The sequence below is a fragment of the Bombus affinis genome, chromosome 9 (assembly GCF_024516045.1).
Source record: "Bombus affinis isolate iyBomAffi1 chromosome 9, iyBomAffi1.2, whole genome shotgun sequence".
Classification (NCBI taxonomy): domain Eukaryota; kingdom Metazoa; phylum Arthropoda; class Insecta; order Hymenoptera; family Apidae; genus Bombus; species Bombus affinis.
Genome location: NC_066352.1, coordinates 14,552,903 through 14,568,465, shown reverse-complemented (window position 1 = coordinate 14,568,465; position 15,563 = coordinate 14,552,903). Strand labels below are relative to the sequence as shown.

Here is a 15,563-nt window from a genome sequence, read left to right as displayed (position 1 = left end):
TCTCGTTATCTCTCTCGCTGTGTCATGGTTGAGACTCGACTTTTAACACGGAATATGCATTTTAAATCATAAAGTGGTAATCGTTTAAACGGCGCCTTCAACATGCAAAAAGAGCGCTGTAAGCGTTTACCCACCGAGCCACTGTCTTCGTTCTCTCTCGGACCAATCGCTGTTGGACCAATTTGACATATACCACGTTATATGTACGTTGCATACGATTTTACATATACGATATTCTTTTTAGAAACGCGGTCTATAAATTACGTAACACGAAACGCACGCGTCTATCCGAAATAAAAGCGCGGAGCTGCAGATGTTTTAGAGTTGCGCGGAACTAGGTTAAGTAAATTCAAAACAGTATTCAAAGTGCAGGACATAAAGTGTTCGAAACCGTTGACGATACGGCGTAGCTGGAAGTTTGACACCGGCCATTACAGCGAACGGGGATAAAGCGATCATTCAGCGCTACAAATGCACGCGGGCCTTGCTCTTGTCACGAGAGATGGATTTATTTAAGAAAGGCAAAAATATACGCGTTAGCTTTATAATAAAGCGTTCTTTCACGAGTCTTGTATCGAACGTCGCGCTGTTAAAAAGGAACGATTACTTCGACGTAAGCGCATCGAAAAACATTCGTGGCCGTCGAAATCATTAACTACGATCGCGCGTGCTAAACAAACGATTTAACAGATGCTCGGAATACGATCGTATACGTCGCCGGAGTTACCATCGTACGTTTTTACATTTCTACGTAGAAGCGTATCTTCGTGGAACGCGATAGAACTTTGACTCGAAACCATTTTCCTTTTTTCCCTTCGAGTACGCGAGTGAATCGACGAGCGAAAATTCTCACGTGTTCTGTTTCAAGCAGATAAGAATATCGCATATAGTAAAATTTTCATGAAAAGATGGCGAGAAAAGCTAGCGATACCGACGGTCAGGGCCGTTGAGCATTGGTTCAACGATCGTTCCGCGAGCGGAGCTTGATTTATGCGCGCATCACCTATATAATTCATATTGCTTAGATACGGTAATAGTTCGAAGGCAGCAAAGCCTCGTAGAAGAGAGTTTCGCTTGCGATCGCCAGTGAATTGGCCCGCTTTCTTTTTATTCCTTAATTATAATTATATCTGTAATTATAGATAAGCACAATACAATTAAATTCTAATTATCGATACCTTCCACGCGTACGCAACGGATGGGTGGTACTTTCGTCGAGATATATTTTCCACGTTAGTGGAAATTCCGTGAACACGTACATATTCCGATTTCGATCATTTTTTGGTATATCGTCAAGGTCATTTCCCTGAGCAGCGTTGCGAGGATTTTAGTGGTGAGGCGACGCCATTTTTGAAGAAGTTACTGTCAAAAACAGTTTGCGCAAAAATACCTAAACTAGCTCGAAGGTTAGCTCAAAGTCAGATTCGGCGTTCGTCAGGTTAGACTCTTCTCGGAAGAGGCTCTGCCCACGCTTTTATTTATCGACGCGTATTACCGTATCGATAAGTAAACGATCGATGTTTACGCTTTTGTGTAGACGTTTTTTTGATAGTAACTTTTTCGTAAACAGTGCCGCCAACTAAACTTCCGTAGGGATCTGTTCAACGTGGCGACAGCTCGACGACGTATGAAAAAACTATCGGCTCCCTTTTTGCGAATATTCGTCAAACTCGACAGTTTCATCCGCGATGATTTAATGATGTTTCGAAATATCGACGATCGAGGAATTATATTCGAGTCGTTTCTCTAGCTGATCTCGAATTATACGCCGCCTTTCGCGCGAAACAAATTAAAAGTACGTAATAGCCGCGAGCGGTCTCGGATTATCGATCGGTCGAATGTCCATCCGAAACGATGGGATACAAACACAGCGCCAACCGTCTGTCACGCCCGTTTTTTAAGGGGTCCGATCGATAATAGTTTGCTCGACGCAACCTACGAATTTCCGTAGAAATTCGACGGCATTCGCGCGATTTATAGCAAGCGTGAAAAATATTTCTGGTACCGTCGTTCTGATCGCAAGACCGGTAACCCGGTCGTATTCTAATTTGTCGCAGCTTGCGCGTTTTATAATACGAGACTTTTGTCGACAAACGCTTCGCGAAAAGATATATAGATAGGTGTCTATTTGCGAGAGTGCCTATGTGAAACTGTCGCGATTTGCTCTCCAGAGTATTTTTCTCAAAGATTAAAACCGTCGACAGCGACTATCCGATCCGATAATGAACGACTCGGATAGTCGCTATCGATGCAGCGTCAAATGTATATCTGAATACGCTTATTGACGAACGTTCGTCGAATTCTTTCGATTACTCGCAAAAGAAAATACGATACGCGCTTTTCAACGAGTTTCTCCTAGAAATAACGCAGATTAGACGCGAACGAATTTTTGTTAAGAAATTCGTAGAATATGACTCGCGACGATTCGCTCGACTTTCCTTCTGTTCTAAGACTTTGCAGAAACGTATCGCGAGGAAGCTATGTACAAATAATATAGAATAAAGGGAACTGGTGTTAACACAACCGTCTATTGTCTAACCGCTGTTGCATTACCGTGGCACACGTAATCCAATATTTCCGTGTAATTTAAACTCTTCTGGTGCGTGGAGTACATGGCACGACGAAGAGGTAACTTCTCATCGGGATGTTGGTAGCACGTTCTCTCGTTGCAGTGAGTTTTATTCGCGTTTCCGTCGTTTCACCGGAAAGTCTAGAATTTAGTCCACTCTTGCTAATTTGACGTTTTCGACAAACGTTTATTACTCGTGATATATAAATACAGTAGCACGGTGACTCGGATTAATTCGATCGTTCCATAATTATTTGCTTATCGATGATTCTACGCATTCGCTAGGCTTCTACGCACGATTTTCCTTTTTTCATTCGCAGAGAACGGCGATCGCGTTGGTAAATTGATTCCGACTGCGCGTTACGGATACTTCGATCGCAGACTCGTCGGCCTATGTAACGATATTCTGAAAAACCAGCCATTCATCGACAAATGCGCGTTGAATAATCTACGAATGTATGAATTTCTGTCACGACTCGCACATCCGTAAAGAAAGAAACGCTCGCGAACGTGTCAGCTCGTTTTAACGGAGATTAGATCGCGTCAAGTCCGACTTTACGTCGCTCGCTTATCGGAATACTTGCACGTGGAAATGTCTCTTCGCGTGTTTCCAACGAGAAACGTTCGTAATAATATAAAGTTCGTAAAGAAGGAGAAAGCAAAGGGGAGAAAAAGGACGAACGACTCTCGAGCCGTTCGCCGAAGCTCGAGTTCGTTTCGTCCTGATCCATTAGACGCAAAGTCTAAATTACTTTCGATGTTCGAAAGAAAGTGGGAGAGGGAAAGCTGGAAGCGGTAACGCGGAGAAGCGAGAACGAAGAAGTACGGTGGAAAAGCAGAGCGAAGAATTAACGACGGCAAAAGGGGTGACGGCGAATCGCAGTGAATTCACCGACGCGAACAAAAGCCCGAAATCGAGCTAGAGACGAATTGGTAGAGGGGAAAATAGAAGAAACAAGTTGGGGTAAAGAAAAGGGTGGAAAGGAAACCTACGCAGTCGTGGCGCACGGGTCAACGTACTTGGATTCAGGGACGCGGATTTAGCGGCATATGCTTTTACGACTATACCCAGTGATCCGCCAGAACCGCGTCATTTCCGCGATATTTTAGGATAAATTTTAGATTTAAGTTTCGATATTTAAATATCGGCTGACGCGATACCTCGATTCCAACATACGTACGTCCAATTTACCTTTTCCGATAGATTTATATGGATCGTGCCACGCGTGTCACGATCAAATTATTGGGTTGTCAACTAACTGATTGTCGATTTTGTCGATACCACCTAATGACGTTTTGCCATTGTATCATTAACGTGGTCATTATATCGTTAATTGTCATTAGGTGGTATTGACAAAATCCGCAATCGCTTAGTTGCCAACCCAATAGACAGCGCCAAAGGCATCGAAAGCATTGTACGTACAATATGTTTCTACTTCTTGTTCCATTATTTTCTTCTTATGCGCAAAAGGTTACTTTTCCTTCTGTCCGACACGACGAAGCATTTCGTTTCGCGAAAATTGCCTCGTGCGAACGAGTATCTATCGTCGTTTAGCGTTTTTTATCTATCGCGTCTCCAGCGTTGCGTGTGCTATGTTACATCATGCGATAGACCGGCGGTATAGTAATTATAATTACGTAATTTTTCGTTGGCGCGTTTCGGACCATACGAGTCATAGTTGTCGTCGTAGGTGATTCACCTCTCGTAAATAACTGTCGTATTACAAATAAAAAAAAAAAAAGATGGATGAAAATAGCCGATGTTATTCATAACATCGAAGCTATAAACGATGCGCGATATACGCTTTAATCGGAATTGTTAGTCGCAACGCGTTATTTCGGTGAAAGATTCGTCGTTACAGGCGAGATGAGTAATTAACAATTTATTTAATATGCCGATAACAAACGGTAGTGAATACGCGATGATGACGATACCAGTCAGACGACTTGAAAGACTTTCGATCTTTGAACGATTCACCCAAAACTTTCCGGCTTCTTAAATCATACCGCGCTCGTGGCTGTCAGATTTCACGCGCGCGATGCGATCTTACCACGCGCAGCCCACGTGGCACCATGCGTTCTAATCTATTGCTAGATCTCGCTCCAGTCTATTGCAGAGACAAAAAGACTACCAGACAAAGGAACGTGGATCCGATTGGTTATTTTTCATAGACTCGACGATCATAAAGATAAGCACGCGTATTGGCCGAAAGCGTCGCGTACAGCGACAGCGAGCGATAGAGAACGCTATGTATACGAATACATTCCTTGCCCCTGTGTAGCGTCCCGTTGAACATCTTTCCAGCTCTGCACAGTACTTTTGTCGCTACAAACTGTACTTGGAATCGATCTGCACCCGTTACCCCGATGCTTCTGTTACGAACCGTGTTTCGTTATCGTTTGAGACAGAATCGAAATTAGATCGATAGCCGGAAAATTAACGCGACGTTTAAACGAGACGGACAAAGGCGAAGGAAGGAGAAAACTCGCGTATCGCGACATATGTATGTAGAAATTTAATTACGAACAAAATTAAGATAAGCTTTGTTAAACGCTAGAAAAAGAAAATATATGAAAAATCAGAAACTCTTCGTGTTATAAATCGATAATTCCCCCTACCTTCGTACATATTCAAAGAAATCGCGTTAGACTGTCATCCGTTGAGAAATGATGGTAATTGCCGGATGAATAGCAATTGTGATAAGTCACGGTCTTGCTTGATCGTGGCTCGTAAACCAGCAAGAAATACAAAACGTTTAACCACGATTCCACCTCTGTTCCGATATCGGAATTACACGCGTAATTACGAAACTAACGTTACTCTGTTTATTTAATCGGCACAGTTTCGCTGGTAATAAACAATTAAAATAAATAAGACAACTGGATAAATAAATGATCGAGCTAACGAATAGGTATTTTTTTTCATGTTGCAGACGGATTTAGACGCGCGTATCAGGTCCTGGTGCAGTGGGCGAAGCACGCAGGTTCGGAGGACAACATTACCGTGGTTGTGGTCTTGTTAACCCCAGCCAGCGCGATCGCAGCCAGACCCCTATACGCCCATCCGTACCATCGTTTGCAAGTGAATGATATACTCGAAAAAATGAATTCGAAGGATAAACCGCTTTTCCTGGACATCGACGATGCGCATAACGCGATCAATTCAAATATCCTGAAACAAGCGATGATTTCTCAAGAATCGCGCAATCACGACGATGCTGGCATTCTTGCGGCTAGCAATGGAAAGCACGAAAACGGCGACGCGGATTACGATTATTCCGACTTGGGTCCCGAAACTGACGTAGACGCGGTTGACGACGTCGCTACGATGCCCGTTAAAAACCTTTCCTACGAATTTTACGATGACAGCGACTCCGCTCACGACGAAAACCAACCTGGCAAAGACCTGAACGTTCTCGACAACATGGACGTCGACGAATCGATGAACGCCAATTTGAACGCCAATACCGACGTTACGCACGAACCGATCGCAGGTAATAATTTACACGACGATGACGAAGACGACGACGACGACGACAACGACAACGACGACGACGACGACGACGACGACGACGAAGACAATGAAGACAATGACAACGATAACGACGACAACGGCGACAACGACGACAATGATCGCAATCGCGATCACGTTCACGATAATAACGACAATGACGTTCCCGATGAGATCGCGTTATCCAAGGCCCAGGTGCTGGATGAGAGTCCTAAAATTATGCACGAGGTAATTCACGAGAAAATGAATAACCAGGTTTGCGAACTACTCGGTGAAGGTATAGGCGATGAAGAAACGAGAGTGAAAAATGACGAGCAAGTGGATGACGCGCAGGATGTCGTTGACGAGGCTGGCCCCGTGGACTATGACGATTCTCCACCCTCGCCGCAGGCTAACAGTAAGTGTGAATTACAAAGTAAATCGCGTTTCTATAAACGACGACCTACTTCTTCTTGGATCGCGAGATGCGTCTTACTATTTGGCAAGTTTATTTTCTTGAGTTTCGTATCGGTCTATGATTATTCCAGTTTTTGAGGCAAATTAAGGGGAGGTATCTTTGTTTCATATCTAATTAAGTTTTTTTTTTTTGTGACAATCGTAATTCAACTTCTTTTCTATCGTGAACACATCGAAGATTCAAGTTACGCAGGATACGTAAATGGTGCAACGAAGATAGAGGTCCTCCGCCTCGTGAGAAATATTTTTCATTTATGATTTATCCGTTAAACGAGAAAAGGTTTATCATCGAGATTATATTTGTTTGGAACTGCAAAGTTTGGCGATTCGTTTTACGCGAAGAACAAATTAATTCGAATTAACTTTCATAGATAACGAACAAAATATTTTTAATACGATATCAGGATTGAAAGGTGGAGATATTTTTTTATACTTTACCTTTTATATATCCTCTATTGGCTTGAATTTCGAAGATTTTCTCCAATTTATATTAAAGGCGTATTATACGCACGTCGAGTGACAACAAACGGAGAGAATCAAATTTTTGCAATCCGTGTAAAAGACTGATGCGAATATAATCGATAATTTTAAGATATCGCCAACTATGGAACGATAATTAGAAAATGAGATCTATCGCGCGTAAACGAGTTAAAGGGAAAAGAGAGGCATGCGTTTATCTTGTACGAGAAAGATAACCGGTTAACAACGCCTTTTCTCGTAACGCTTTTCGTGGTATGTATTACCATATTCCTTTTGCGCTGGAACGCTGGATTTTGGTGATTCCAAGAAACCGGTTAGAAAGAGGATCGATACCGTCGTTACGCGAAACTCGCATTATTTTACGCAGTAACGAACACTTCCAGAAGGTATTTAAATTCCATCTATTTAAATTAGCATCTAAATTTTAAATAAGCATTTTAGAAGAGCTTTCATCGGGCTACGCTACACGCAAGTGTCTATCGTTAGATCGCAACGAATAATGTGAAATTCTTTTTCACAGTTGCGACACGAAGAAGAAATCGCTACCAGTATCGGTTATTTAAGCAAAATACGTAAAAATTAAGCGTTTAAATTTTAATAGATGAAAACAAGGTTACACAGGATGGAATAATTCGAAGCCGTGAATTGATGGTGAATTTGAATCGATGGTACAAATTCACCAACCGTACGTTTTCAGAAGAACAAACATTTTGTACAGCTTCTTTAATTCTCTGTTAATCTTCTTACTCTCGGTAGTCAATAAGTTGTGATAAAAAGCGTAAAAAATTTATGTTACGATGTAAGATGTAACTTTTAACTTAAAGTTAGCTTTAAAAACAATCTCTTGGATCATTTCCCTAAACCGTGCGACCTTCTTCGTAGAACCTGTTTACTTTCGCGGTGCAGATTTCACGCGCTATTGTATACGACTTAGTAATCAATTTTTATAATCGTGTTTCCTAATCGTAATTCCACGTTTTGTGGATTTTCTAAAAGATAATAGTCTAGCCTTTCGAACGATAGAAACTGTCGTTTTCTCGCTATCATCTTCCGAGTTTCAAATTTGGTCAGACCGGATTTGGACGAATTGTCCGATATTAGACCTGTTCAGCTCATAAATACAAACGTGAAACGTGGGACGCTCGAGAGCTGTTACACGTTCTTTCTATCGCCTAGGAACCCGGCCCACTTTCCGCTGCACTTCGGCTTTCACCACCTTGTGCCAGTCACTGCGTTTCCTGCACTGATTGTCATCCGCCTCGCAAAAATTGCCAGCCTTCTCCCAACTCTACAAAGTCTTCCTTATCCCTTCCGTTACTGTAGCTATATCCCTACAGCTGCCATATATGTCTACAATTTCCCTGTCGAATATGCGCGTGTACTTCATCGAACAGGCATCGTTTATATCCTCGACTTTTGTCATTTATCTTCGAAATATTTAGCATTGTTTGATATTTGTATGGAAGGCTGGTCAGTGTGAAAAAGTACAACGTAACATTTACGATACATCAGCCTAATTACTCTTAATTACTCTCCCGAGTAATCGCGTAAACTCTCGTTTCAAAGAATATCACACTTTGAAATAAAATGTAAGTGTACAGTAATAAATTGATGTATAGACGTTAAGAAGTAATTTCCTCTCAATCATAGCAAGTTTTCCCTCGTAAATAAATTCGGCTTTTCATCGCCGAATTAATAGGAAGAAACGTTAACTTCCTAACTGTAAACGGCTGAGCCTACGAACATCGTGATTCTAACATATTCGCCGTAAGTCGAACGATATATAAAAAGATACACATTTATTGTAAAACCAATACGCAAGATGAACGGTGGATTAAACTGATAAAATAATTAAAAAGACGATATTCGGTTGAAGAAGCTGATGAAAATTGCTGTGTATTCGCTGAGACTCGGATCGACCAAAGGATTCCTCGACTCATCCTTCGGTAACGGTATTAATGACCGTCGTTTTATAAGAAAAACCTGACCAAATAAAATAACAAATATATATCTAGAAGGTGAGAGAAGGAAGGGAGGGAAGAAGAGATGGAATTGGCAATACGAAGTAATAAGTCTCGCGATGAAATACAGGATGCATCTGGTGTCTGGACTATATTAACACGCAAATGGAAAAAACATTGTTATTTTATTTTATTTCTTCTTCCAAGGTATTTGGAGGGGTGTTTCGTTTAACTGGAAATGGTGGAATATCTCTCGAGGGATCGAAGTTACAGAAAGATTTATTCTTTCAAAAGTTGTTTGGTATATGGGCATTGGATAGCGTAAATAGTATTTTCGTATGTGTAGTAGTGGAGAAGATATCAAAGTTGAGATAGTTTCTTTTTTTTTTTTTTTATGAAACCTTGTATTTTTTTATTCGTAATATGGTGACGTTTGATCAGGTGAATACAACGACCTATCGCGACCTGTTCGGTGTGGCGGAATGTCATAAATTAGATCCGAAGATGAACGTAAATTGGTAGCCAAACTCTGCGTGACTGCACCATCTAATTCCATCGAATTACGTCACATAAGATTCAGCTTCGGATCTAATTTACGACATTACATGGTACGGTGTCGTGATTTAATATCTCCTCCACTAATAAAAATATTATTTGCTCTTCCTAATACCCTCCTATGTACCGAACAACTTTTGTACGAACAATTCTTTTGTAACTTCGATCCTATAGATATTTCATCGTTTGCAGTTAAACGAAACACCCTGTACATATATGATGAATATTTCAAGTTGGATGTTTATCGATGTTAAATTAATGTTACGTTTAAGCGTTAACATAATTCACACCTTTCCTGTATACAGAATTTTATATACGGACACGTTTAAGGGGAGCGTAAGGTTGAATATTTTCGTTCATGAGCAATAGGAAAGCGTTACCGACTGTTTTCTTCGAAGTACAGTATGATATTAAAAAAGGAGAACCGTCATGACACTTACGTGCCAAAGAAGCCACGTATGCCGTTCATGTATGCGCGCAGTTATTCACTATACCACGCCCCTCTTTTTCTATCTGTCTAAATTTATCTGAGCATGCATTCGCAAGGTCGTTTTACTCCTACTATGTCGTCGGTGAATTTTCTTAATATTTAATTCGGGTTGTGAGAAAATTAATTATACTCTTACAACGGCTATGATAAATGGAAACTTTGATAAGGACATACGGCTTTATTTATCGAAAATCGATATCCTAGGCGAAATATTAATATATAATTTCTTGATGCGGTAAATATAGAGATATAATTAGTTATATTTATACAGTTTCCAAATTTCTTTACAATTGAATCGTTATGGAACTGGAAACTTGTTTGATACGTAAAAATTTATGATATCTCTTCTTTTATTTCTTTATTCATTTTCTGTTTTTATTCCACGCTTCTTTTTTAGGGGCTCAAATAAAATTCATTTGAAAAATACAGTTTTTATATCGTTCAAACGTCTCGTAAATCTCTGGAATTATTACCAATAACTATGATAATTACACGCGCGCAAAATTCATAGTGTCAAATTTACCGCCAAACGGTCGAAGTATCTGGAATCGTCGTGAATACGTGCGATTGGATAGGAGAGTCGTGATACGTTTGGATTGGCGCATGAGTGTGCGGGCATCGACCAATGGCACGCCATGCCGCGTGGGTCGACTGGAGGGGGTTCCGGCAGTTGGACTCGAGCCCTGGACGATTGCGAATGTGCGACTTCTCTCATCCTGCTTGAGTTGTTTTCGTCGTGTAAAATCATTTGAATTAGTGCATAGTGCGTTTTGATAATAAATTAATAGATTATTTCTTCTGAGATCGACGCAAAACTTTTATAAAGTTTCGTGTAGTATTCGGAAGCAGACGGTGCCAGTGAAAGAGCGTTCTCTAAGGTATGTACGTTAATCACGTCCACCATGAACCGTTTACGGAGAATTTAAATTTGGAACGGATGCCGGCCGGCGTTCAGTCTGCCGGTTGATTTTGTATCATACTTAGGATTTCGCAGCCAATTTTCGAAATGTTATTCTTTATATCGATTCGTTGGTAAAATCTCGTTTCCTTATTTTGTTCCATTCTACAAAAGGCCAACCATCGCCATGGGCTTGGCTGGATTTCTTAGAATTAAATTCAAAGGTTGATGCATAGCCAAGGAATGGTGAGGTGGTAGATTCTTTCCGTTCGCCTTCACGCGGTGGAAGTTGAATTTCTAACAGCTTTTTTTCTTTCTTTTCTAACGATTTCGGTTATTCGGAGAGCATACGACATATGCAGTTGTTTTATTGATATCCGAAGATTGAACATTTGTACAGTAGCGGTGTGCATTTCAAAAATGAGTGGTAAAATGAAGAATTTCTTTGCTCCTTGGCGACATAATCTACACAACTTAAACGTACATATAGCTGAAACGTAGTATTATATTCGCGTTCTATGGACACACTGTGACGCTAGCAAAATGGTACAATTCAAAAATCACGTACGATACGTTTTATAACCCGAATCGAATTTAACAATTTTATGCGATGATTTATCGAAAAAGAGTAGTCTCATTTTGAACGTATCTATACTTTGTTTCTAAATATTCGATATAATTTAAAAATTTATTTAAATGTTTCGAATTTCTTCAAACGCATTTATAGAAATGAATAGAGATTTGAGCCGATATACTACGTTTCTTCGATTAACCAATTATCTTATTAAGTTAATTTCATTGAAATTATTACCTATCGTAATTAATAGATTCGTGTTTATATAATATTTATATTTATATTTCATCGGTTTCATTTTGATAATAGTATATACATAACAGAATTCTTACAAGTTCCAACTGTTTAACTTGTTAAACCCATTATAGAATAATATAGGAAAATATGTTACTTCATTGAAAATTAGATCAAAGTTGAACAATATTTGCAACAAAGAATTCTCAGAAAATTCATTATCCGTACGAATCTTTTTCAATTACTTGAGATGTTTTAAATATAATGTAATTTTAATATATAAAAAATATAACAATAAAAAAGAAATCGACTCCGGTTAAATGCACTATTTTACCAATTTTACGATATTTCACTATCTTTGCGTATACTGTTTAGTACATCGAAACATGCATAATTTATATGTATTTATATAATATCCGTATCATGAAATTATGGCGGTGAATTTGCAATGCAGGATGCACTGTTTAATTTTTTATCAGTTTACCCGTATTGGTCGCAATCAACGATACATTAGCCTTTTAGAATTTTCGAACTATCATTTGGATACGGGTTTCCACCATCTGCTTTATTTACAAAGCGAATAACTTTTATGAAACAAAAAGACTAGTCAAAGTTATCGAAGAATATAGAATTTTGATACAAGAAAGCAATTTTAAGACTCTTAATTCCGCGAGCGCGTTTATTAAAATTTTATTTGACTAAACTTCGTTGTAAGACAGGCAACATTTTTTCCAATATTCACGTATTTTCTGATAACGTCTAGCAGTAGAATCCAAATATACCAGTTTACAGTTTTGATTGCTACTTGTGTATGTATGTAGCTCAGTTATAAATCTAACCTAAAACCTGTCTGTCTAAAACCTGACCCCATCTTAAAACTAACCTCATTTACCTGCAACCTCGATTTGGTGGAATTTAATGTTTTGCGAATGTACACGTCCACGTCGAGTGGACAGTATAGCGTAACTTTCTTCGAAATTAGTTTTCTAAACTCGCTGATGCATTTCTCTTCTTTTTTTTTTATAATACTCTATTAGTCAAATATTATCACAAAATTTAGAGATCGTTTAAAAATTATTCTTGCTTCGAAACAAAATTTAATCTTTCATTTTGTAGATTCGTTGTCGCATAATTTATTATTTATTTTTGTAAATGATATTGGAAAAATTAATTTTTATTATTCTCTATGAATTCAAAAATGAATTAAATAGATATTATGTACTTTAGTATAATATAAAGTATAATATGATATAAAGTAAGACCTTAGTATAAATGTGTTAACGAATTATACATATAATTTTGGAATGATCAAAAAACTGATAGTATGATCTAAGAATATGAAGAAAACCATAGATAAAAAAGGGAAACGTAAATTATAGTTCTGAATAACATCCTCTTTTCTAAGATGTTATACTGCGTGAACAGAGTGAGTCGCATTACCGTAAAAGAAATATAAATATAAATAATATGTTAATACAAACATTAATATTTATTCTGAGATGCTTAATTACCTTGACGATGATGGATTAAATTCGCATATTATGTTTTCAACGTCATACGTGTTACGTATATCTTTAATCGATTAACGCCTTACGAAAAAATACCTATAAATATTAACAAATAATTATTGTACTGTACGAATTGTATGATTCACAGTAGGAGATATCATGATATACAATAAATTATATCATATACATCCTTTTATCTAATATCGATAAAAGCGAAAACTCTTCTGCATTTTTGCACCGCGTCTTCCTATTTTTTAAACCGATCAATGTTAAACATTCTACAAGCAATGGTACTCCAATGGTAGTAGAATATACGTACCATGTTAAAAATTTGCGCGTCGACCTATTGCGTGTCGACGCAAAAAAATTAGGGGTGTTACCAGGTAAACACATGGAGTAAACGCGACAATAGGGGAAAAGTGGAACAAGCTGCTCTGAAGCGTGTTAATTAGAAAAAAAGAAAAATATTGTGAATATTATCCCCAGTGGCGTTTGTTATATAATTAATATTAAAAACTCTACGTCGTTGAATCACGTGCTACTAACTGTATTGCAGTTTTGAAAGCCCGAAAAAGATATAAGCGTGGTCGGTTTAGCGTGTCACGACATTAGCGAGGTCTCTCGTCTGCAAACTGGTAATTGGATCTAACATAGTGCGTGTAGTATGGATCGGCTTACCTCAAACTTAAGTAAATTACACTGGCCTATGTATACGACGAAACGCGTTCTTCGCGGTCGTGATCTTCCCTACACCAATGATATAGGAAGATGGGATAAAGACCATCGCATACGGCACATTAATTGGTCGATTCTTCTAGGAAAACGATCGAAAATTATTTAACGACGAATTCGATATCTCATGAACCATGATTGAACTTGATTAGCTTTTATAAACGAAAATCTTGGGGGAAAAATGCTACAAGTGATCAAATTTTTAACTTTTTAACGTTTTGAAACGAAGCCAAATGTTAAACGTTTTACTTCGACGTACATACACGCACGCATCGTACGACAGAGAGAAACATGCAGTCCAAATATAAAAGAAAGAAATTCCTTGAGGTAAAATGCATTCGCGTAGTATATAACTATTATAAAATACTGGACAGAGAATGTAATGTAAAACCATATTAACTGGTTAACTATGCTTCACTGGTTACTCACACTGTACTATATCCTATGCTCAAATAATTACATTTCCCCTATGCTCGAATATTAAACGTTCAATCGGTTATTATCTGAATATCCGGCCATTCAATTCTCAAGGGTATTTGCAGTGAAAAGCATTATATATGTATGTGGAAATATTTATCCGTAATAATTAAATTAGGAATACAATTTATTTAGTTAGTTTGTACATACATCTTGAGACAATTGAAACGTTTCACATTTATAAAATATCGTCCTTTTCGGGTTTGGTAGTTCCAATGTTGATTGACGATTTACAGTCATAAACATTGACTTGTTGATTAAAGGAATGCGCGTTTCTCTTTCAATGTTATCCTAAAACCGTTTGCTTGATTCGTAGAGAGAGGTCACAGGTTCTGCAAAGAATTTAAATTATTTGAATTACGAAATATTCAGGTACACGTAGAAAATAATTTTATATATGTTCGATACTTGACGATATTTGCAACAAATAGGGAACAGTTTTTACGTCAGAATTCCATATAACGATGTACACATGTATGTAAGTCGACTGGTTACAAAGCAAGAACTGTAAAAAAAAAAAACTGTAAATAAATTGCCGATATATCGGCTTATCGGTATGAACAGATTAGCGTTTCGAACGAAAGTGAAAGTAATATTCTCGTAATAATGGATAAGCTTTTTCTTTTCATACGTCATTAAATTGACATTTTGTGGCGAGACCCTTCATCGATATATGCGTTTCAAGGTTAAGTCTATTTTTAATTTGCGATACTTTCTCGTGCGAGCCTTCGTGATAATGCGGAGAGTTTTATGTCACTTATTGGACGAGGGAGGAGATTCTACGCGATACGTAGATTCTCATAATACAAGATATTTCCAAATCTGTCGCAATTTATATTATCAATTTTTTCATCGATAGTATAAACAAACGTGCAAATGAAATTATGCTAATGTTTCATCTTATTCGCAAATGATACGCGTAATTTTATCTATACTAGATTCACGGATTTTGAACCGTAACATCGCCGAGCGATCCTTAGATCTACCTAACGACCATGCAAGACCTAGAACAGAACACCGCTCGATATCGTGATTCTTAATCGCGTTTGACGAAAGAGGAAGTAGAATAAAGACAGCAATACGATTTCAAATAGAAACCTCTCGATATATGTGTGTCG

General features: G+C 38.3%; 1 protein-coding gene across 1 annotated transcript in view; it reads left to right on the top strand.

The window, feature by feature from the left end:
• The window catches only part of LOC126920256 (repetitive organellar protein-like), a 60,862-nt gene that overhangs the window by 34,695 nt on the left and 10,604 nt on the right, over positions 1-15,563 (top strand). The window contains exon 8 of the mRNA XM_050730348.1: positions 5,503-6,477. Coding sequence (XP_050586305.1) covers positions 5,503-6,477 — 975 coding nt within the window. The remainder of the gene's footprint in view (positions 1-5,502; positions 6,478-15,563) is intronic.